This window comes from Rutilus rutilus, assembly GCF_951802725.1.
Source record: "Rutilus rutilus genome assembly, chromosome: 23".
In the NCBI taxonomy this organism is placed as follows: domain Eukaryota; kingdom Metazoa; phylum Chordata; class Actinopteri; order Cypriniformes; family Leuciscidae; genus Rutilus; species Rutilus rutilus.
In genome coordinates, this window is record NC_140233.1 from 14085095 (window position 1) to 14108759 (window position 23665).

Genomic DNA, 23665 nt, shown 5'->3' on the forward strand with positions numbered 1-23665 from the left:
TCTATGGAGAGTCCCCACAAAGATAGTAAACCAGACATGTGTGTGTGTGTGTGTGTGTGTGTGTGTGTGTGTGTGATTTTCCTATTAATCTGAATGAACATTGATACTCTGTAATACTTCAGAACATAAAAAGACTATCATGTCCCAGCATATACAGTAGCTGAACATGTTAAATTTAATTAAAATAAGACATTAAGACATATGTCTTTAAGCTAAATTCAAACTGCTTTGGATTTTGTAACAGATATTTAAAAATTGCCATTCAAAATACGACCTGGGAATAGAATGAAACCTAATACTTTCTGTGGTAACACTTTATTTTAAGGTATAGTTACATGTACATGTACTTAATATAGTAATAACAGTAAATTATGCATAATTACATGTAACTAACCCTAAACCAAACCCTAACCCTAACCGTAACTCTAAGTACATGCAGTTAGTTAATATTACTCAGTACTTATTTGAGTAAGTACAATGTAACTACGTCACCTTAAAATATAGTGTAACCCTTTTTGTTTAAGGTCAATTCACAATTGGTTCCCTCAGCTATTTCTAATGGGTTTTATGACTACAAACTGAACAGCTATATGTTTGCTTATAGCTAATTTAAGGTTTTTGCATATGATAACATGGTAGGATCATGATAATTGTAAGCATAAATATATATACATAGAGGGTCCGTTTCAATGGGCCACTATACGTAAGCCGTCCGCCATATTGGAGCGGTCAGTGAACATTCGAGAGCAAGTTGACTGAGGGTCTGCAACCATAGTTAGATTCATGAATATCTATATCTGCAATAGACTTCAGCAGATGATTTTAGCAATAAGGAATTACAACCATATATAGCCTACCATATATATATGGTTGTAAGTAACATATTGTACCATGGTGACTAATAGTAGCCCTGTTTTATTGTAGTAAGCATTTGTAGAAATGGTAGGGTGAGACTTGAGTATCAGTGTGATTTAAAACATAAAAAGGCCTCTAAATTATCAACATGATCAAAACTTTGCTGAAAAACCACAAACTACTACATGTCTGATTAGTAGGTCATACTTTTTTTGGTATTATTTCCTATGTCAGGCCTTACAGGGTTAAAGGATAGGGGTTAAACAAAGGCTGTTGTTTCGCCCGTCCTGTAGGAGGCAGTCATCCGTGTGAAGTGTCCGTGTCCCGGAGCACGAAAGACGGCGCTTTTCTGTCAAATGTTTTCTGAAGGTAAATTCACGCTGCGAAGCTAGTTTCACATTGACAGCAGACGAGGAAGTCAAACACTGACCGCGACCGAGTTACTCTTACAAGCAAGCAAGTGAGTATCCTTCAGTATAGACCATTACGCTGCAGTCGTTTATGTTTATTGTTACTAAAGTTTATGTTTGTAGACATATTCTGCTGCTTGAGTTTATATGAAGTCGGTTGAGTGATGGAGCGCTGCAACACTTGTTCGACTTTTCATTCGATGCGATGAGAGGAGGATGTTGTGTTCATAATTCTGTTTGCCTTATATAATCACTAATTCAGTGTGCATAACTCACTTTTGTCTTATATCTCGTCGTTTTACTCGTCATTATGTTTTATTGCACAGAAATAGATGCATAAGAGCTGTCAGTTATGAGGCGACTTCTTTTCCTCATTGGTCCATCACAACATGGCATTCGGGCTCCGAGTTCCCTGGCCTCTTGTGACTACTTTTAACTGGCAGTGTTAAAATGCAGCCATCAGTGTGACAGCTGCAGATCTCAGTCTCCACACTATGTTGATCATGCTGTGCTTTTGCATGGCATGCTTATTTATTGTGGTTGTTCAATTTGTGAGATTAGTAGGCTACTGTATGTGCCAGTTGCATGCCTGGGAAACTGAAAAGTGTCCTGTAAATGGTAACAAATCTCAGTTAATGGGCAAAGAAACACTTAAATGGATAGTTCATCCAAAAATGAGAATGGCTTCCTGTCTTCTGTGGGATATAGGATATTATCAAAGTTGATCCTACCCCCAGCATGTTTAATTTTTTTTCTTTCATTTTTTTCTAGTAGCATTATAGGATAGCAAGGATTCTTACCATAGACTGGTAATGGTTAACTTGCTAGTTAATTATATACCATTTTGGACCAGTTGGGCAATTTAGCACTCTTCATTTCTGCAACTCCAAGCAAATTAGCTTGTTTCTCAATTTTTATTACATTATTAATAAGTTGCGCAATTATTAATAATTCCAGTAAAGCATTCACTTTAATACATGCACATTGTTGCACTTCATTTGCATCAAGAACAAATGCAAACATTCATAACTTTAAGTAAATAGATAAATTGCATTTTTCAAAATGTAAAAAAAATAAATAAATGCTGTTTGGGGTCTGCTAAAGTCTTTAACATTTGTTATATTTGTCAACAAAAATGCAAACCAAAATATTCATAACTTTAAATTAAAAAAAATCTTTCCTCCAAGAAAATGACTTGGTTATATTTAGATGAATAAATCATATAGTCACGTTCAGTCATTGGTATACAATTGCAAGGGTTTTGCAGTGCTGCTTTTATCTTCTATATCTTAATGATACATCATTTATGACAGAAATAACCATTATATCCAGTCATAATAAAAGCAATTTATAGGATATGATCTCAAAGGTCATTGGCTCTCTCTGCAAGTGTCTACTGGACTGCTAGATGCATCATCATAGGATCACATTGGCATCTTAAAATGTTCTGGCCTCTGATTTGTTTCCTGTGACGTAAGACGGAAATTGGCACTGAGTCAGAAATTGTCTTTTTATTTGGAAATGAGAGGGTCTGTGGCTCTTACCATTGGAAAAAGCGTAATGGCTCATTTGGATGACCTGAGGCACCTCAGCCTATCATATAATGGCTAGCGTTCAGAGTTTTGCGTTCGTCTTGTGAATACATTTTCTATATTTGGTGTTGTTTCGCTAGTAAGCTATAGAAAGAATACATTTATTTATTAAAATCTTTATATATTTTTTAACTTTATTCATTAAAAAAACATTATCATTATTAGGCTTATGCAGCAGTCATACATCATTACAATTCAAGTCTAATTTATTTCTTGAAATCTGGAAACCATAGAGAGAACACGTTATTATTTTATTTATTTTTTCATTCAAATGCAATAGAATACAATATTTATTAATAAATTATTCATTTTCTCTTTTTTTTTATTAAAATGCATTATATCAGCATCATAGTGCATGGCAGTCATAGTCTTTTTATAATTGGTAAAACCCAAAAATACAAAGAAAGAAAACATCGATATTGTTTATTTTCTTTAGACAATATAATGCAATATCACTTAATATTACATAATGCCTATTATTAAATACTATTACACATTTGCTGGTGGTAATGCTGTAAATGAGTTCTACCTGTCGCTTCATGCCCTACTTTGCCTTCTCTCATAAAATAAAATTTTTATCAAGGTAATATTAGTTCCCAACGAAAGGATTGCTTAGTGTAAAACATGTTGAAGATTAGCGAACAGGCTGTTGATTCATTAGCCTAAATGATAAGCTATTTCCTCACAAAGGAAAATCCGGAGCGTTAACTTTAGCTGTTATGCTTTTTTGGCTGAAGGTTGCAGGCTTGCCTTCCAGTGGCTTTGACTGAGTTACTCCTATTTTGGAAACAACAGTTGCCTTAAAGAGACAGTCACAGTTCACCCCAAAATGAAAATTCTGTCGCCATTTAGTCATCATGGTTATTTCGTTCCAATCCTGTTTGTCTTTTTCTTCTGTGATCATTTTGGTCACAATAATCTACTTGTATGAACAATTTTTTTTTTCCAAAATATCTTAATTTTTTATAAAGAAATGCATGCAGGTTTTGAACAACGAGAGAGGCAGTAAATGCCAGCCCGACACAGTAACATAAACTCAACCAATGACACGTGTTTGGGGCGGAGCTATCTGATTGTCTGACCAATAGCAGATAGGGGTGTGTTCAGAAGCATTTTTTGCAATTCCAGAAATACTTTCAAAGGCCGTAGAGATGTAAACATGATGAAATCTGTTCACTTAAGGATGAAAAATGAATAAACATAGTAGACATTTACATAGTATGTGGTGTTCAACATGCTCTTAAACACTTACTTCCTTTGACATGTTTGCATAACACGAAATCTAGATTGCACAACAGAAGAAGGGAGAAATTTCAAATGCATTTTACATTATCTAAGGGTGTTTTTGCAAGCATTTATTATTATCTCGTTTTGGTTTCTGATCAACATTGTGTCCGTTAAGGTGTTCACATTTTTTTCAAAAGGCTTAGGCCTATATCTATATTGTGGACTCTTGTTCCTTTGTTGCTTTAGCTGTAAGTGATAGTAACATCTATTTATGAGTTTATTTATCTCTGTGTGTGTTTTTCTTGACCCTGGGTCGCTGTAGACTGCTTCCTCTCAACTTAATGTTCCCTGTCAACACGTCCACAGCGTGATGAGTTATCTTTGGAAGCCACAGGCCTCAGCATTTGATCCAAGTCTCACCCCTCCCCCAGATTCACCTCTGCCAGGGGCCTGTGGCTATTATTGGGCCCTAAGTCACATGCAAGGTGTTTGGTATTTGAAGTTTGTAGTATTCTTAAAAAGCGCAAAATATGACAGAGGAACACATTAAATTCATATCTGGATGGCTTGATGGGAGGTTGTACATTGTGTAAAACTAGCCCATGGATAGTTTGGATTGAACTACAGCGCACTGTTTGTTTAGAGGGATAGCTAGCATGGCGTGTATCAGCATGGTAGGGAAATATGATATGAAACAGCATATATCCAACAGTGCATTCTTTTCCTTGCAGTCAGCATACTGGGAAGCGTGGCATCGCTTTGGAAATTGTAGGCTAGGTGTAACTGTAAGACTTGTTTAGTTTAACTACTTAAGAATTTTTATTAGCATTATTAGTGGCACTTGCTAAGCCAAACATTACTTTTTTTTATTCCATATGCACTAGGGACAAGACACGTAGCAATGCACTGACTTCCTAGAATTCTTGTGGCAAGTTTTCACTCGCATTTTGTCCTAAAAATTAAAACATCTATGGCCGGTTTCACAGACAAGGCTTAAGCTAGTTCCAGTCTAAAATGCATGTTTAATCAGTCTTAACTGAAAGCAACTTGTTTTGTCTCAAGATGCACACCAGTAATGTTTTTAAAATAAAATCTACTTAAATGTCTCAAGGCCTTAATCTAAGCCTTGTCTGTGAAACCAGTTCATTGTTTTATTCACTCTTTCAATGTCATTTTAGATAAAACATCTGCAAAATGAATACATATTCAAGAAAATGTGGTAAAGGTTACATATGTTAACATAACATAGTTAATGCAATAGTTAACATGAAATAATAAAGAATAGTAATTTTTCAGCATTACATTTCTGCATATACCCGTTGTATAATTTAACATTTGTTGTATATTGTAAATGAATAGAATAGAAAGTAAAATAGAATGTTCAAAAGAACAGAATTTATTTGAAATTGATCTTTTGTAACTTTTAACTTTAAGTATTCAAATTATTTATTTCAAAAACAATCTTACTGACTCTAAATTTTTGAACAGTTGTGCATAAATATATGAACTTATATTGTGTGTTGGATCTTACTTTATTGCAGGTAGGAGCAGGAAGATATTTTGTGAGAGAAATTAATAAATTCGCATAAATTCAAAATATTCCTGGTTTTGGAAGGATGACACCAAATCTGTAAGGATTAAACACACCATCATTGAAGACACTTCTGGAGCCTCATCCAACTGAATTACACACCTCATCTAATGTTTCCACCACTGAGCTTCAGCACAAGATGGTGTGCTGGGAATTTGACTGTTTGACAGAGACTCGACAGAAATGTCAAAGTCAAGCGGACAGGGGATGTCCAACATCGGACTCCCCCAGTTCCTGATTGGAAGTGAGGGTGGTGAAAGCAGAGAACTGGATGACAAAGACATGAGGAACATCTCAGGGCCTTACGGAGAGGATGAGGAGGAGGATCAGGTACGGAATTGCCCAGGGATCAATGATATTCCTATTCATGGGATCTTTTCATGGATATAAGCATTGTTGAATTGTGATGATCATGTGATGTCTTCTTTTATTAGGCAGAGCGTCAGATCGTGGTGGGGATCTGCTCCATGATGAAGAAATCAAATTCCAAACCAATGACTGAGATTATGGAGAGGCTCTGTAAATTTGAGTACATCACCGTGGTCATTTTTTCAGAGGAGGTTATACTCAATGAACCGGTGGAGAAGTGGCCGTTGTGTGACTGCCTCATTTCCTTCCATTCCAAAGGTATCTGACATCACACAGTTTCACTTGCACTTTTACTCTCTTGAAGTCTTGATGTGCCATATTGTCTTGTATTATTAATGCTGCCTTCTAAACATGTCACAATGATTGTATTTATTAGATTAGTACATCATGAAGTCACTTTTACCAATTGGAAACTCTTTGAGCCCTGGCTTTTAAAATTGGTTTGTGTGTCAAATGAGGGAAGTGAAATTATGGCGCAACTGTTAACTGTATAATTTAGTTTGAAAAGTTTGGGGTCAGTAAGATTTTTTTTTTTTTTTTTTTTTTTTGAAATTAATACTTTTATTCTTCAAGGATGCATTACATTGACACAAAGTAAACACATTTTTAATGAATAAAAAAGAGTTCTGTTTCAAATAAATGCTGTTGTTCAAACTTTGTTCATCAAAGAATCCTGCAAAAATGCCTAACATTTTCCACAAAGTTTTTAACATTTATAATAATAAAAATTTCTTAATCAACATATTAGAATGATTTCTGAAAGATCATGTGATGATGCTGAAAATTCAGCTTTGCCATCACAGGAGTAAAATATATTCAAATAGAAAACCGTTATTATGTTGGCGTGAGAATACTGATATTCTAGAAAGAATAAAATTGTGTTGCTTCTAACCTGAGTGATAATCTTATGTGTAAATATAGCCGAAATTACAGCAACTGTTATTTTGTCAGACAGCGTCTCGATTATAAATTAAGATTTTACTGCAGAGCAGCAGCTTGGAAGTGACTGCTGGTTAACGTAGTCTTAATGGTGTTTCAGTCACAAATTCATATTCGTCCTATTGTCTGACAACAGAAACTGATAAATAAATAGATGAAAAGTTTTATTTGGAATTTGGCTGTATTAAAATACATAATGTGAGCGCAAAGAAGCAAGCAAATGCAACGTGTGATGACGTCATGGATATGCTAATTTGCGTATGACTTTATCCAGCGACTTTTTGAACAGGCGTTTAGCTACTTTCCATTGAAAATAGTTGGCAACAGGAAACAAACCTGGAAAGAGACGTGAGGATTTGGGGATAAAAACAAGAGGTCCGAATTATTAATGGGATATATCATAAATTAAATCGGGAGAGCAGACCACAAATGCGCAGTGGAATACAAAGGAAAAAAGAAAATAACCAGGAGGAAAAGAATGCAGTGACTGAAAAGAGCTCTTGCCATAGATTAAAATACCAATTTTGTTTTTCTCATCCTGAAGGATTTCCCCTTGACAAAGCAGTGGGTTATGCCAAACTAAGAAACCCCCTCCTTATCAACGACCTCAACATGCAGTATTTCATTCAAGACAGGTGTGGTAAATCTTCCTCTGAAATAATCTTGACAAGCAAACCCCGTTTGGAGAGTTGACTGAGACATAACTATATGCTCATGGCTTTAGGAGGGAAGTTTACAGGATTCTACAGGAAGAAGGCATTGACCTTCCACGCTATGCAGTGTTGAACAGGGACCCCGACAGGCCAGAGGGTAAAGGTTATTTACCTTTTTCATCATTTTATATATATACATCACCTTAATATATTCATTGTCATGTTCCAAACCCATATGCTGTCATTTTGACTTTGCAACATCAGAGTGTAACCTGGTGGAGAGCGAGGACCATGTGGAAGTGAACGGGGAAGTGTTTCATAAACCTTTTGTGGAGAAGCCTGTCTCCGCAGAGGACCACAATGTCTACATCTATTACCCAACCTCGGCCGGTGGGGGCAGCCAGCGTCTCTTTAGAAAGGTAAACAACTGCTAACTTTTAATAACTTTAGATTTGTTTGGTCTGGAGCTCATACCGTCTTCTGTAGATTGGCAGTCGGAGCAGTGTGTATTCTCCTGAAAGTACCGTTCGTAAGACTGGATCTTACATCTACGAGGAGTTCATGCCGACAGATGGCACAGATGTTAAGGTACCTAAGTTTCTCATGTCTAAACATCATGTGGTGGCTGGATAGTTTGTTTATTCCTGATGGATGTTGTAGGTTTACACAGTAGGGCCTGATTACGCTCACGCCGAGGCCCGTAAGTCTCCTGCTCTGGATGGGAAAGTAGAGAGAGACAGTGAGGGGAAGGAGATCCGCTATCCTGTGATGCTAACCGCAATGGAGAAGCTCGTGGCCAGAAAAGTGTGTCTTGCGTTTAAGGTAAGCCTCGCAATAGAAAAGCACAGTGTTTTGTCAGTAGCTAAAGGTTAAGAATGATAATGAATGAGTTTTTTGTTTCATAACGTCTTTCCAACCCAGCAAACAGTGTGTGGTTTTGACCTCCTCCGAGCAAATGGCCACTCTTTTGTTTGTGACGTTAATGGCTTCAGCTTTGTAAAGAACTCCATGAAGTACTATGATGATTGTGCCAAAGTTCTGGGGTAGGTGAAGCGCTGTTGCTGCCTTCTTGTCTGTGGTAACTCGAAAATCAAATTTTCCAACTATGTAACCGCATAATATTAAAAAAATTCACCTTTTCTTTGAAAGTCAACACATGATCATCAGACAAACATTTCTTTTTCTGAACTAAGCTTTGAATTTAAAAGGCATCTTAAACCAGTCTAAACTTGTTTGCTGGTCTCCCAGCATGGTAAGGCTGGTCTGTTGACTGGATTTGGGGTACTTTTCAGCTGAGCTCAGCTCATATCTAAACCAGCTAAATACTTGGCAGGCTGGAAGTTAAGGCCAGCTTTATACTTTATGTATATAGCGCTTTATACAGTACTGATTGTTTCAAAGCAGCTTCACGGTAACAAGAAAATAACAGTATTAATGTTGAAAAGTTCTTCAGTTATGAAACGAACACGTTTCAGCTGTTTAAAGGATAGTTCACAACATTCTTCAAAATATCTGTTATGTTCAGTAGAACAAAGAAATGTATATAGGTTTGGAACAACTTGAGGGTGAGTAAATGATGACAGAATTTTCATTTTTGGGTGAACTATCCCTTTAAGCAGCTCTAAAGAAGACAATAGTGTCATTATGCAGCTCAATTTAGTTTATTTATTAATTAATTCAGTTATGAACTAAATTCAGTCTAGTTTAATAATAGTGCAATAAGGTTAATTCAGCTATAAGCAGCTCTAAAGAAAGGAATAGTGTCATTGTTCAGCTGAGATGTACTCATTCCTATCTTACAAGATAATTTCAGGTTATTTTTAGCTCATATTTGATGCATTTCCTTCAGGAACATGGTGATGCGAGAGCTGGCTCCTCAGTTTCACATTCCCTGGTCCATCCCCATGGAAGCAGAGGACATCCCTATTGTCCCGACTACCTCAGGAACCATGTGGGTTGCCACTCTTGTCCTAAGGATATATTTCTCTTTCCCGTTTGTGGAGTCTGGATTATTAAAACCAATTAGGTAGAATTATACGCTTACTATGAGTGCCATTGCTTTTAAAATGGGATATGTCATCTCTTGTGTGAAGGATGGAGCTTCGTTGTGTTATTGCTGTAATTCGTCATGGTGACCGTACGCCCAAACAGAAGATGAAGATGGAGGTCAGGAACGCCTTGTAAGTGACAGATTCTGATAGGCTGCTTTCACACCACAATTAAATACAGTTTTCACTCTTGTTCTGAGTGCTTAAAGGCCTGTTCACACAAATAACTATAATTATAACGATAACTATATTAGCATCCACACCAACGCACAGTAACGTTCTGTTTATTATAATATTTATTATATTCTCTTTTGTCGTCTGCCACTTTAAATACTCAAGCTCTTTAAAGCATGATGGATTCTGATTGGCTCAATGTTTTTTATCATAAAAAAAAAAAAAAATATATATATATATATTGTTATCATAGTTATCGTCCTTGTTGTGAATGGACCAAAGATATATCTATGATTGAAGAATTTAATTTTCTGGTTATGACCGTTCCCATTTCTCTTAGGTTTTTTGAATTGTTCGAAAAATACGGTGGCTATAAGTCCGGAAAACTCAAGCTGAAGAAACCAAAACAGCTCCAGGTGGGTCTGTTTTGAAGTGCAAGTGATCTATACATTTAATTTATTTCTATGACAAGTGCAAGCAATTTTACACAATGTTTGTTTCAAAACAGGCTTGCCTGCAGCTTTATGATTTATTTAAGGCCTGAAATTTGCACCACTGAGTCAAACAGGATTGAGCTGGCTTTTTTTTAAGAGAGATGTAGTGTTGTTATGTCTGGAATGCTGCAGCCATGAGACTCATTCGGGTGTCATGCACATGTGCATCTGCTGTTGGGTTTTGTGTGAAAATTTACCATGTGGTCATTTGATTTAGATCTAGGCCTGTTTGATCCTATCATAACAATCCATTAAGAAACTGTAATACATCCAGAACTCAGCCGTCTGGGACGTAACGATTTTAAAACTTTGATTTTAAAATTTTTCAGCTGTGATGTTTTACAGGAAGTGCTGGATATTGCTCGTCAGCTGTTGGCAGAACTGGTCCTACATAATGATTGTGAAATCGAGGAGAAGAAATCCAAACTAGAACAGCTGAAGACGGTTCTGGAGATGTGAGTAAACTGTTAAAAAGTATAATACTGATTTACCCAACCCTCCGTTTCCAACTTTGTGAGATGGTGGAAAGCTACTGTACACACAACATCATCTCCTCTCGATCCATTTCTAAAACATGTTGGATTCCTTCTGTCTTCTATTTACTCCTCTGAAGATTCCCACTTCTCTTGCACAAGGTCTGGCCAAAAATGTAATAATTTCCAAACAAATATTGTATTCTTGATTAGCTTCACTATAGAAATTAGTCATCAGTACAGTACATTTACATCAGTTTCCATGCAGAATCTGCACAAATGTTTGCATATTTAAACGCGGTTTTATTAGTTTAGGTCAAATAGAAAAGAATGAAAGGAAGAATTGTTTACTTTTGAATGAAAAAATGTTATATAAAGTAGGGGCTGGTAACAAGTGAAGAAGTTTAAATGAATTTGCTTTGCAGAGATCTTTTGAATAGAATATGATTACGTGCAAACCTAGTCAGACTTAATTCCGTTGTTAAACTTGCATTGCTATTCTGTCTTTTAGTCTTGAGCTTCGTGGATTCTTATGTCAGGAAAATAATTTGATATTTCATGAACAGCTGACTGTATGTAACTGACTGTAGTGTGACCTTGACTCATTTGCTTCCTTAGTTGTCCTCATATGGATGAGTTTCTTAACTTCATTCCTTTTCTCTCTCTTCTCCTCTCTCTGTGTCCCTCTTTGTGTCCTGGCCGGTCTCTCCATAGGGAATCCAGTCTGAATGATAATCAGTGCGCACCCTCATATCCCCTGTCTCTTTAGAATCAGGCAAAGTGGATCCTAACCCTCATTAACCTGAGATCTTGTCCAAATTACTGACACTTTAATGAGGGCTCCAAAAATTGACAGTACCTTGGAGATGAATCTCCTTTGCAATTCTGTGTGGCATCTGCATGCCATTTTGAAAGTGTTTCTAATCCCTGACGATCCCTCACTTCCTCCTTCCTCCTCTCACTGAACTCAAATGAGGGACCTAATCAACACATTATCGGTTGTTCAGGGTCATAGATTAACTAGGAAACAGGTGCTTGGGGAAGTGCTTTGCTTTGGTATGATTAAATGTAATGCAGTGGAGCAAATGGTGGCAAATTCACTCCAGAGTTGGTTTCTGGCCAAATGAGATTAAAAAGAACACCTTTAGACCAGGTTTAGACCAAGTTGTATCATATGTGACCCTGGATCACAAAACCAGTCACAAGGGTCAATTTTCTGAAATTGAGATTTATACATCATCTGAGAGTTGAATAAATAAGCTTTCCATTGATGTATGGTTTGTTAGGATAGGACAATATTTGGCCGAGAGACAACTATTTGAAAATCTTGAATCTGAGGTTGCAAAAAAATCGAAACATTGAGAATATCGCCTATATCCAGACAACTGTATGGGCACATTTGATCATTTCAATGTATTCTTTCTGGATAAAAATATTAATTTCTTTTAATGTAATTTCTTTCTTACGGCCCCCAAACTTTTGAACAGTAGTATATTGAAAAACAATATATAATTAAATTGTAGACTAGAGACCAACCATCCAGAATTCTCCACTCTCTGCTGTATTGTGTAACTTAAAAAACGTGGCACTGTTGCAGAAGCCACGTTTTATTCCTCCCAAAGCCTGTCATTCCTGTAGAGACAGCCCTGGTATGGCACAGATTAACCCCTGCCAGCTTGGGAAGGTCACTCTGATACATGTTTCCAGAAACATGGGGGCACAGAGCACCTGCTAGCAGTTTGAGCCCAGTGCTATGTCTGATGTGTGCTGTCTGTGTTGTTCAGTGGGAGAATGCTTATAAAGAGGGGCTGGTATGTTCATGTCCCCCTGCCCCATGTATTGTCTTTCAGGTATGGCCATTTCTCTGGCATCAACAGGAAGGTGCAGCTGACTTACCTGCCAAATGGACAGCCCAAAGCATCCAGTGAGGAGGAAGGTGAGTGTGTTTAATACATGCGTTTTAATATATGTCACCTTGCTGTTGCATAACGTTTGACCTCTGAACCTATGGCAGACTCTCTGAAGGAGGGTCCATCTCTACTGCTGGTGTTGAAGTGGGGTGGTGAGCTGACCCCAGCAGGTAGAGTTCAGGCTGAGGAGCTGGGACGAGCCTTCCGCTGCATGTACCCTGGAGGACAAGGTATAACACTACCCCTGCATCAGCCGGAAAGCTTTACTAATAAACAGGATACAAATACAATAGATCCAAATACTATAACAGAAGTCACACTTAACAGTAAGAAAACCACTTGGTTTGATATATTTAATACAATGACATTCAGACATATTTTAGTGCGACTTAAGTGTCTATATACTTTTCTGTCAGAACCACTACTGTTAAATATTATTAACAAACAGTTTGGTTTGGCGGTATGGTTCTGTTCTGGGCAAGAACTTTCCGCCCATCCATGCAGCCTAGCATGGACAAGACCTGTTAGGGTAATCAGAACAGAACCAACATGAATGTATTACAGAGATCATTAACATTCTTAATGACAATACATTTAAGTAGCAACATACAACAAGATAAATGACAGTCTGATTTAAAGAGTAATATCAGAAAACCAGTTGGCTCCTGAGCAACGCGATAAAGCTCCTGATAATACTGAATGGTGCCTAATATATGGATGCTGTGATGGGTGTTGTATTCCTATAGGTAGACATGGATCAGCTGAGAGTCACTGAAGTGACCTGCCAGAACTAATGTGATGCTTGATCTTGAAATCTGTGATGTTACTAACCAAGATTTTCTTTAATCCAGTCCAAGTTGTTTGCAGGAGCAGTTGTTTTGGGAGCTCTGTGCTCCCTTTGCAGGAGATCATGATAAATTAGATACCATGGCAACATATTGTTTCAGAGAGGAAACCTGCTTTAACCTGTTTGTTCAGTGGGCTTGGTGAACAAAAGCATGTAAGGGCAGGACTCGAGGAGGAATGAATACTTTCTTTACCTCAAGTAACACCTTTAACTTTTAGTACAGCAACACAAAATACCTCTTAGCTGTGGATTCTTTCCTGTGAAGTTCAGTTACTTTCCTCGGACCTCAAATTCGAGTCCATATTTGCACACTGCACCTAATTGGATGGAACTCATTAAATGTGAGAGTTCACAGACTAACAAGGTCAAACCATTTTTTCTAATTTCACTGAGGCTGCGTTCAGACTGCAGGTAAATGTGGCTCAATTTTTTTTTTGCTCATATGTGACTCAGATCTGGTTTTGTCATGACAGTGTGAAGAGCACAAACCACATGGAATCTGATCTTTTCAATTCCGATTTTGGGCCACTTCCATACGTGGTCCTAAGATGTTTTGCAATGCGACCTCAGTTTAAATAGGCATATCGGAATTCATTCAACTTTTTTTTATGTCACAATTCTGCGCTCATGGGAGTCACTTCAAAGATTTTACATACTCAAAGTTATCAATATTGTTTCGAAAGGCAGTCAGTGAAGGACAGTGATCTGTCAGAAGCATTTACAGTGACCGCTCGATATACAAGCAAAACATGAGGGCTCGTATCATGTGTTTAAAAACTCTGCTCTCTTTTTTTCTCTTAGTTTTTTATATCGCCTGTGCATATATTTGCTGGCTTCTGTGGCAGATCACGCTATAAATAAACGTACTTAATGTCCTCCGTGTATGGACTTTAATGTCCTCTTCTGTATGACATCATGCTGCATGTCATCTTTTTTATTCTTCTTTTGCGCATGCAGGTCAGTCCAGGACGATGATCTCTTCACACTGGAATCTGATATTGGACACATTTGAAACAACAATGTGAACAGCTACACCAAATAAATCGGATCTGAGCAATACATTGGAATTTAGCATTAGGCTTGCAGTGTGAACGTAGCCTGAGTCAGCGGTATCTTGCACTACTGGTTAATATGCTGTTCTTTACCTTCAATTGATAACTAGACAGCTGCAGGTCTCTTGGCTGTGAGTCCCCTATTGACTGTGGTAAGAAGAGCTTTTGGATTTGTGTGTGGTCTTGATATTGGGTTAATGCATTGTTTGCCCCATTTATCATTTTAATTCATTGACATCTATCTCATTTAACTAATCCGATCACAGTAACATTCCATGCTTTGCTTTTGCCACTGATTGTGTGGGAGATTCCATGATATGGACATTGGTTGTACTCGGACATACTCAGATAAAACATCATAGTTCTTGAGAGCTTAGCCAGAATTTTTTTATATATTTTTTTCGGCATGATTAGAAATCTGAAGTCTACACATTTTTTCTACACAACTTTTTCCCCATAAATTGTTTGGTGATATCCGTACAACCTTTTCTTAGACTACTGTGCCATTATTTGAACAATCTATGACTTAAGTGGTAGTATTGTGGTAGCATCAACTTCAGGTTTATCTCCTAAATCTCATGCAAAAAACTGTTGTTTGCTTTTTGTCAGCACTTGGGTAGAAAAAGATTTTTCAAATAGTTTAAATTCCCTCTTTTCTATGTAAGCCTGTTTCTGCCACGTAAGAAAAAACATGTCTTGGCAAATCATAATTATGTCATATTTATGAGATAAAAGTCAAAATAATGAGATCAAAAGGCATCATTATGACAAATAGGGTTGTGCCGATAGACGATAGTATCGTGTATCGACGATAGACAGAGATATCGCCGATGGCAGATGCCTTTGACGATATCAATACGATAATTGGCTCGTTTTCCTATTAATGTATTAAATCATTATTATTATTATTATTATGAAGCTAGTATAGTTACAATTATATTTGCCTTGCCTAAATTCATAACGACATCTCACCACATAACCACACTTGCGACATCACATAACCACACATGCAACGTCACCGACGCGCGCGTATGAGGACTCCTCAAAGAAAATATTTTTAAAACAGAAAAAAATTACATCCCACAACGAAATTGAATTGCAAGGTGATCCATTCACAAATTGCCAAGAGTGCTTGTTTTAACAGACGCATATTCTTATACAGAGCCAAGATGAAGACGCGGCATCGTTGTTCGTCAGTATTTTGTTTCCATAGCACATTAACAAAATATTTAATGACAGTAAAAACACTAAAAACAGTAGGCTACAATTACAAAATATTAATTATAATAATAATATCAATAAAATTATATAGGCCGCCTATGCCTAATAAAGTCTTTAGTAGGCTACACGAAGCATCTGTGAAACTCTGCCTGTGAAAATCACAAGCAACTTCAAACTTGTTTAACAAGAAATATTCTTCTATTTTTTTCACTGTCAATAATGTAAGTCCACAAGAGAAATATTAAGCCAGTAAATTAAGATGCTGTAGCCTACCGTTATATCCACCGTCGTCTCTGAGAGAACGCGCAGTTAATGCAGTGAAAGCGCAGTCCGTTTCTGCTTTCGTTTTCAGGGAATGATCGCATTTACATGCACGTTATTAACTCGATTATGCTGAATAAACTGACAATGCATGTGGTCATGTAAACGGATTAACCCATTTTCCTTTATCAGAGTCAAGTCATAAGTACCGATCGACTTTTAGATTTTTGCCTCTGATTTCTCCCGGCATTTAAAACCCGCGTTATTTCGGTTTATTGAAGTGCGGTGCGCATAAGTGAAGTGCATCCAGACAGAGAGAGCACTGGTAGGAGGACATATCGCAGACTCCGACTCTTTCTTGACCCAATAAATTAAAACGTGTTCTCATGATCTCGTGCAGAAGCAGCCTACAGTCAAAATGCTGCATCAGTAACGGCATGAGGGGATCATGTGTGTCCGTAAATTTCCCGCTGACATGTTGAAATATACAAGAATGGTCAGATACAAGAATGATTAGGATCTTTTTTTTTTACCTCACTATACCAGGAAACAACCTGATTTAGCCTATTAATAAACACTCCACCTTTGCTAGCAAAATAGAAAAAGATTCTCATTTAAAACGAAGTAATAAAACAAGCAAATTGATGAGTAAATAAGCAAGTTAATAATCAAATAAGTAAGCCCCGCCCCCTCACGATAATATCGTGTATCGCCGATCTCACAGGCTGACGATAGGACGATATGAAAATGGAGCATATCGCGCAACCCTAATGACAAACGTTTGAAATTATGACGAAAATTTGAATTATTTTGTGCCATAATTGTGACAGTCAAAATTCAAAATGATCAATAAGTAAAAAAAATCAGAGTTTAGGTCATAATTATGTAAAAAAATAACTTGAATTTATGAGATATAAAGACATAAAACATTATTTTCATCACGATTTTGACTTTTTATCTCATTAGGATTTAGTATCTAATTATGATTTACCAAAGCATGATTTTTATATCCTATGTAGCGGAAATGGGCTTCTATTTAAGGCTGCATACACACAGGACAGAGCACCTTAAAATGTGTTAAAAATGTAATGCTCTTAGCGTAGTGACTGAATATCTTTATATGACTGAAAAAAACAACAACATGGATGGACGGCAAGAAAGCATCCTGTGTGAATGGCTCGATGGTGTTTTTAGCCCCCAATGGCTCCTTCCAGGCAGCTAACCCTAACCTCAACCTTAAACCTACCCATCCCCTCGCTCCCTGGAAGGCGCCGTTGGGGGCTAAAAACACCAAACACCGTGTGAATGACCTCAAAAATGAATCTAACTGTCAGATAGTTTGTTACAGGAGGCTCTTCTGTTCTCGCAAATGGACATTCTGGAATCTTAAATCAGAGTTCTGTTTGCTACTTGAGTGGGAAGCACCTAAACCTGTATTGCCAGTTGCTTTCAATAGTGTGGATTTATTGAAATGCATGAAATGAGATTTTGAGTTTTGTGGAGAAAATCTCCAGCCAGGTGATTGTAGGCTACATCACTTTATACTGTACATACTGTAGGTTTTTAAACCGTGGTTCTGTATTATGATGTATTATTATGATTATTTGTGTCTCTTCAGACCCTTCTCTTTTCCAGGATATGCACATACGTCTGGGGTTTTGTTCTTGTGATCATTTGTTATTTCAAGGATTGCTTCTCTGTGCTTTTGCAGGCGACTATGCCGGCTTCCCCGGTTGTGGCCTTCTCCGTTTGCACAGCACTTACCGCCATGACCTCAAAATCTACGCCTCCGATGAAGGTCGTGTGCAGATGACTGCAGCGGCATTCGCGAAGGTTTGCTTGGGTTTTGTCTGCAGGGATATGTTGGTATTACATAATGCTTTTAGATGGGATTGATGTAAACTGCTTTTTATGTTGCTTTTTATTTATTTATTTTTGTTTTCTTTTAATCTTTTATTTACTTTAATAAAAAAAAATGCACTTTAATACTTTTTTTAACCTTTATTATAATTTTATATTGTGTATAAATTATCATTAGGTGCATCTTACTTTTTTTTCTCATTATTTCCAGGTTTAAATACAAGTTTTAATCTCAGAGTTTTTATGTCATCTCAGACTTTCTGGCCCCTACTGGTTATTTCACATATTAATTTTACAAATTACAGGGTCTGTTGGCACTGGAAGGAGAGTTGACTCCAATCCTCGTTCAGATGGTGAAGAGTGCCAACATGAACGGACTGCTGGACAGTGACAGCGACTCTCTCACTGACTGTCAGCAGAGAGTCAAAGCTCGATTACATGAGATCATGCAGAAGAACAAAGACTTCAGTGAGGAGGACTACAACAAGGTGAAGAAAGTCCCAACTGCTTATTTAAAAATAGCTCATTATCTCCGCATAACTAAACTAGTTCTAAATGTGTCCTGTCTCTTTAAGTTGGCTCCAACAGGCAGCCCATCTTTGGTAAACTCCATGAGGGTAATTGTCAATCCAGTCAAGACTTGTGACCAGGTTCACACCCTCATTAAAAGCCTTACTTGCCAGATCTGTAAAAGGCTAGAAGACCCCAAATCTGCAGGTTGGAGCTCTTTGTCTTCTTATAAGAAGTCTTGAATGTTAAAAGTGCATCCTAAGTGTTACAGTATTGTTATTGCTCGACTGTAAATATTCAAATAATTTAATATTAAATTATAATTATCAATGTAAAATGAAAATTCTGTCTTCATTTACTCACCCTCAAGTCATTCCAAACCTGTATGAATTTATTTCTTCTGCTGAACACAAAAGAAGATATTTAAAGAATATGGGTAAACAAAGAGTTCTTCCAGCAGAAGAAAGACATTCATACAGGTTTGGAACGACTTTAGGGTGAGTAAATGATGACAGAAGTTTCCTTTTTGGGTGAACTATCCCTTAAACTATCCCTTTCACAGACCTGCAGCTGTACCACAGCGAGACTCTGGAGCTCATGCTGCAGCGCTGGTCCAAACTGGAGCGCGACTTCCGCATGAAAAATTGCCGGTATGACATCAGTAAGATCCCGGACATTTACGACTGTGTGAAATATGACACCCAGCACAACAGTTCTCTGAGTTTGGAGGACACACTGGAGCTTTTCCGTCTGTCCAGAGCACTCGCGGACATCATCATCCCCCAGGTAGAGGAATCGATATACAACAGTGTTTGTTTTATTTAACTTACTTTCATCATCTTGTTACCTGCACGCACACTGTCTTTCAGGAGTATGGAATCACTAAAGCGGAGAAGCTAGACATCGCTAGTGCCTACTGTCTGCCTCTGGTCAAGAAGATTCAGCTGGATCTTCAGAGGACTCACGAGGACGAGGCCGTCAACAAGCTGCATCCACTGTGAGTCTCTGTACTGGGGCACAACGCCAAACTTTCTGACAGTGTGAAGGCTAAATCTCATTATACATCCTGTTTAGTGTGCCAAATTACTATTTGTACATTTCACTTTGGTGTATTTTTTCCTGTGAATTTTGAAAGTAGGCATCCATGCATGCTTTCAGGGCTAATATTATCCACAATGCTGTGTAAGAGGAGGGGTTTGCGACTGCGTTGTCTGATGCAAACAGTGTTCACTTGCACAGTTTTTGCTTGTTTATTTGTTTCATTCACAGTTCATGTTTTGATGTTCGTCATGCCATATTTATTACATGTTGTCCATTTTACGTTCACTAAAATGGTAAAATAGTGCAGTTTTTTTGTCAACAAAAATAACATTTTGTTTTTTATTGACAATAATATGTAACTTTTTTTTTAAAGATGTAAAAATATTTCAAACTTCAGCAAAATAAAACAAATTTTCCAACATTTGGAAAAATGTATAAATAAATATATTATTTTCATTATTATTGATATTGATGTTTACAGCTTTTTAGTCAGTTTTTTTATTTTGATTTGATTGTATTTCAAACCAGACCTAGTTATCCAAAATTTAGACAAATATATTTATTTACTGTGTCAGTATTGTTGATTAATATTAATGCAATTATATACAGTGGTAGATACGATACGATACAATTGTTGTACATTTAGTGCCGACTTTTGACATTGCTGGTCCTAATATTGACGTACTTAGTACATTTAAAATGTACTTCTGATGTTTTCAGTTGTTGTTTATTGTATGACCTCACATTGTTGTAGAAGCTCTGAAGACTCAGCCGTGACCTATAGAACCTGTGAGTGATCAGATTGTGTATTTCATCCCTTTTGGTGGTTCAGGTACTCGCGGGGAGTGATGTCTCCGGGTCGGCACGTTCGAACCCGACTCTATTTCACCAGCGAGAGCCACGTACACTCCCTGCTTAGCATCTTCCGCTACGGAGGCCTGTTAGACGTGAGTGAGCGATCATCAGACACGCACATTACTCCCAGCATCATGTTTAATGCAGGTTACTACTGTTTTATCACATCTGTGTCTGTTTAGGAACAAAAAGATGAACAGTGGAAGCAGGCTATGGACTATCTCAGCGCCGTGACTGAACTCAACTATATGACGCAGATTGTTATTATGCTGTATGAGGACAATAACAAGGTACGAGATGTGGCCTCATCAGCCGTTTGTGCCCAATTTCTATTCTTGCTTTATTTGCTGACATTTGTATCTGTAGGACCCTTCCTCAGAGGAACGTTTTCACGTGGAGTTGCACTTTAGCCCAGGGGTTAAGGGGTGCAAGGATGAGGATAATGCACCAATGGGTTTCGGCTTCCGGCCCGCCTCCTCAGAGGTCTGTGTGTTTCACTCAGCTTAAGGATTACGTATATTTATTTTGGACCATATTACTCTGCTAAACCTTGGATTTTATATACAACTGTTTTAAGAAATATTGACAATACTAATGTGCTGGACCGCTTCCATCTTTCCCATTTCATATGTAATAGAACCACGAGAAGCAGACAAACCAAGGCAGTCTTGAAGACCTTTCCCAAGATGAGCCCGACAGAGCCGTACTGATTGAGCCAATCAATATTCAGAGGAAGTCGCCACTTATACGCAACCGCAAGGCTGGATCTATGGAGGTACAGTACTGCCCTATGAGCTCTGCTACTAAGCTTTACTTTTCTTTATTTGATGAACAACTGCTGACATGATAAAAAATACTTTTATTAAAATTTTTGTGGACTGTTTCCACAAAAAAGTTAAGCAGCACAACTGTTTTCAACATTGATATATTAATAAGAAATGTTTCTTGAGCACCAGATCAGCATATTAGAATGATTTTCCCCCCTTGTGACGGCCCTGTATATATAGTCTGATTATATGAGGGTTCTTGGTATCAAAATTTGATAAAAAAAAAAAATGCACAAGCTGAATTTACATAGAAAGAATATGTGCTTTTTTAAATGTTTGTCCATATGCCTTTGTTTTCCTCTCTTTGCAGGCTCTTTCAGAGAGCAACACTTCTTCTCGTGGACTGGCGTATCGTATCTTGCCGTCGTCTTCTCGTCAGTCCCCTGAGATCAAACCCAGCGGGCTAGGTGAGAATTACGTTTAATTTGTGTTGTTTTCATGTTGAATATTTCTCCTGTCATCAGTTTAATTGGAGAAACCTTTCAACTTCTCAGAAGTGACATGGTGTAGTCGACCGTTAAAGGCGCTTGTTTCTGTGTATCACCAATGACACCGTTCAAGGACCCTGCCATGCCCACTGCGTCAGAAATGTGTCCATGCTGCCAGTAGTGGTCTAAATATGGCTAATGGCAGGACTCTCTCTGCTATTCTTGTCTATACTATATCTATCTTCAAAGAACTTTTACAAAGCAACAGTGCACACTGTTTCCCAGGTTTGGTTGCACCTTACTAAAGACTTACGGCATGATTTGCAAGTCACTGTTTTATATCTAAGTGCATGTTGCATCTGGCATGTCTTACATGTAGGCTTTTAAACAAATGCTGTTTTATCAGTGCTGCCCGAAGGTAGAGATGTCCTTTTGAACTTTTAGAGACACATACCTACTCGAATTACATTTTGTCAGTTTCACCCTCCTGCACTGGCAATATATTTCTGTTCCCAGCAGAAGACCAGCAGTTTAACTGGGGTCGTCTGTGCACCTGGAAATAATCTTAAAGGATGGTTCAACCAAAAATGAATGTCAAAATGGGTCAATGACAAATAAGAGTGCCAAGAAGAAAATAATCTAGTTTAAAATGCTTATGCAAAGATATTTCTGCTCATTTTGATTTCAAATGGTTTTGTAAAACTTATCTATATGATTTTCAAGAAGTTCAAATTTAAGTACTTAATAATTTACTTTAAAAAAGGCATAAATGTTGTGGTTTAACCATCAAGTAAAAAGTAATACAAAAATGACTATATTTTATAGTAATCATTATTCTCAAAAGTTTTAAATTATTTTAGAGTAAATATTTTATACTTGTTATGAATTATGAATTCATGTTTAATATTTTAATAGGGGATTGTGCCACACGTTATTTATTTTTCCCATACGTGTTTCTCCATACCAATAAAAAAAAAATCAAATATGTATAATATTTAAACATTTATGATAACATTCAAAATATTATAAACAAATTATTTATAAATACTTATTTAAATATTAAAAAAAAATATGAAATAAAATTGTTTATAAGTGATTAATAGTAATATTTATAATATTTTAATACTTTATAACAATTATGCTAAACTACATTTTCTTGACAATAACTTATTCCTTTTAATGAGTTTTTGTTTTAATAGTTCTATTACCCTGATCTTTTTTTATTTTATTTTAAGATATATCAGTGCGAGTTGCTTTCGGTTGAAACTACTCAAACATGCATTTTAGTCTGAGACTAGGCTTAAACCTTGTCTGTGAAACCGGGGGTAAAGGAGGCTGTACTGTACCAACTACTTCAGGGGGACTAAATGCTGCTAGGTGGAACAAACTGTAATTTGCACTACTGTCAGTTCAAAATAAATAAAAATAGACCTAGCATTGGGGATTTGTTGCTTTTTCCTGTTGTACCGAACTGGACTTCTGTGTACCGTTACACCCCTAGTAAATATAGAACAGATCATTTCATCTTTTTGGGTGAACTATCCCTTTAACTTCTTTAAATGAGAAGCTGCATGTTCACTTGTGAAAACTAACCTCTACTAACCAGCTTCCTACCCCCTTCCACCCCACGTTCCACCCCACGGTCTCCCTCCCACTCGCAGGCTCCCAGTGTGCGGGCCTCTTCAGTGCCTCCTTCCCCAACCTGAGAGACCTAACCCGAGCTCCCCGCAAAAAGCCCTCCTCGCTCAGGAATCTGTCTTCTCAAGCCGGTATGTCCCAAACACACACACATACAGGGTTATAATGTGACCAGAAGACCTGAAGATTCCTATCATCACAAACGTCCCAGCTTACAATTCTTCTAAATAATTCCCGTTTACTAAATGGACTCTCACTTAATGCAGCACAAACTGTTGATTAGCTTTCAACATTACTTTTAAGACCATTTCTTGCACACTGTGTCCTTCCTAGTGACTGTGTTTCAGCATAATTCATTCATTCAAAATATATTTGAAATTTTATTCTAGC

The 23665-nt window shown here is 37.3% G+C and overlaps 1 protein-coding gene across 6 annotated transcripts in view; it reads left to right on the forward strand.

Moving 5' to 3' along the window:
• Positions 1 to 1174: 1174 nt before the first annotated feature.
• Positions 1175 to 23665, forward strand: part of ppip5k1b (diphosphoinositol pentakisphosphate kinase 1b) — a 38140-nt gene continuing 15649 nt past the window's right edge. For 2 of the 6 annotated variants that reach the window (XM_084397368.1, XM_084397369.1), the window contains exons 1-26: positions 1175 to 1315; positions 5626 to 6005; positions 6110 to 6302; positions 7528 to 7618; positions 7708 to 7793; positions 7901 to 8055; positions 8123 to 8224; positions 8297 to 8458; positions 8558 to 8679; positions 9486 to 9587; positions 9730 to 9816; positions 10199 to 10274; positions 10698 to 10807; positions 12676 to 12761; positions 12840 to 12965; positions 17828 to 17949; positions 18282 to 18464; positions 18552 to 18693; positions 19049 to 19272; positions 19356 to 19483; positions 20360 to 20474; positions 20565 to 20672; positions 20749 to 20865; positions 21020 to 21157; positions 21520 to 21616; positions 23299 to 23406. In XM_084397368.1, coding sequence (XP_084253494.1) covers positions 5859 to 6005; positions 6110 to 6302; positions 7528 to 7618; positions 7708 to 7793; positions 7901 to 8055; positions 8123 to 8224; positions 8297 to 8458; positions 8558 to 8679; positions 9486 to 9587; positions 9730 to 9816; positions 10199 to 10274; positions 10698 to 10807; positions 12676 to 12761; positions 12840 to 12965; positions 17828 to 17949; positions 18282 to 18464; positions 18552 to 18693; positions 19049 to 19272; positions 19356 to 19483; positions 20360 to 20474; positions 20565 to 20672; positions 20749 to 20865; positions 21020 to 21157; positions 21520 to 21616; positions 23299 to 23406 — 3127 coding nt within the window. In that variant the 5' untranslated portion in view covers positions 1175 to 1315; positions 5626 to 5858. Of the gene's footprint in view, positions 1316 to 5625; positions 6006 to 6109; positions 6303 to 7527; positions 7619 to 7707; positions 7800 to 7900; positions 8056 to 8122; positions 8225 to 8296; positions 8459 to 8557; positions 8680 to 9485; positions 9588 to 9729; positions 9817 to 10198; positions 10275 to 10697; positions 10808 to 12675; positions 12762 to 12839; positions 12966 to 17827; positions 17950 to 18281; positions 18465 to 18551; positions 18694 to 19048; positions 19273 to 19355; positions 19484 to 20350; positions 20475 to 20564; positions 20673 to 20748; positions 20866 to 21019; positions 21158 to 21519; positions 21617 to 23298; positions 23407 to 23665 lie in introns of all 6 variants that reach the window. The other 4 variants (XM_084397367.1, XM_084397366.1, XM_084397370.1 and 1 more) reach the window with 4 other exon arrangements.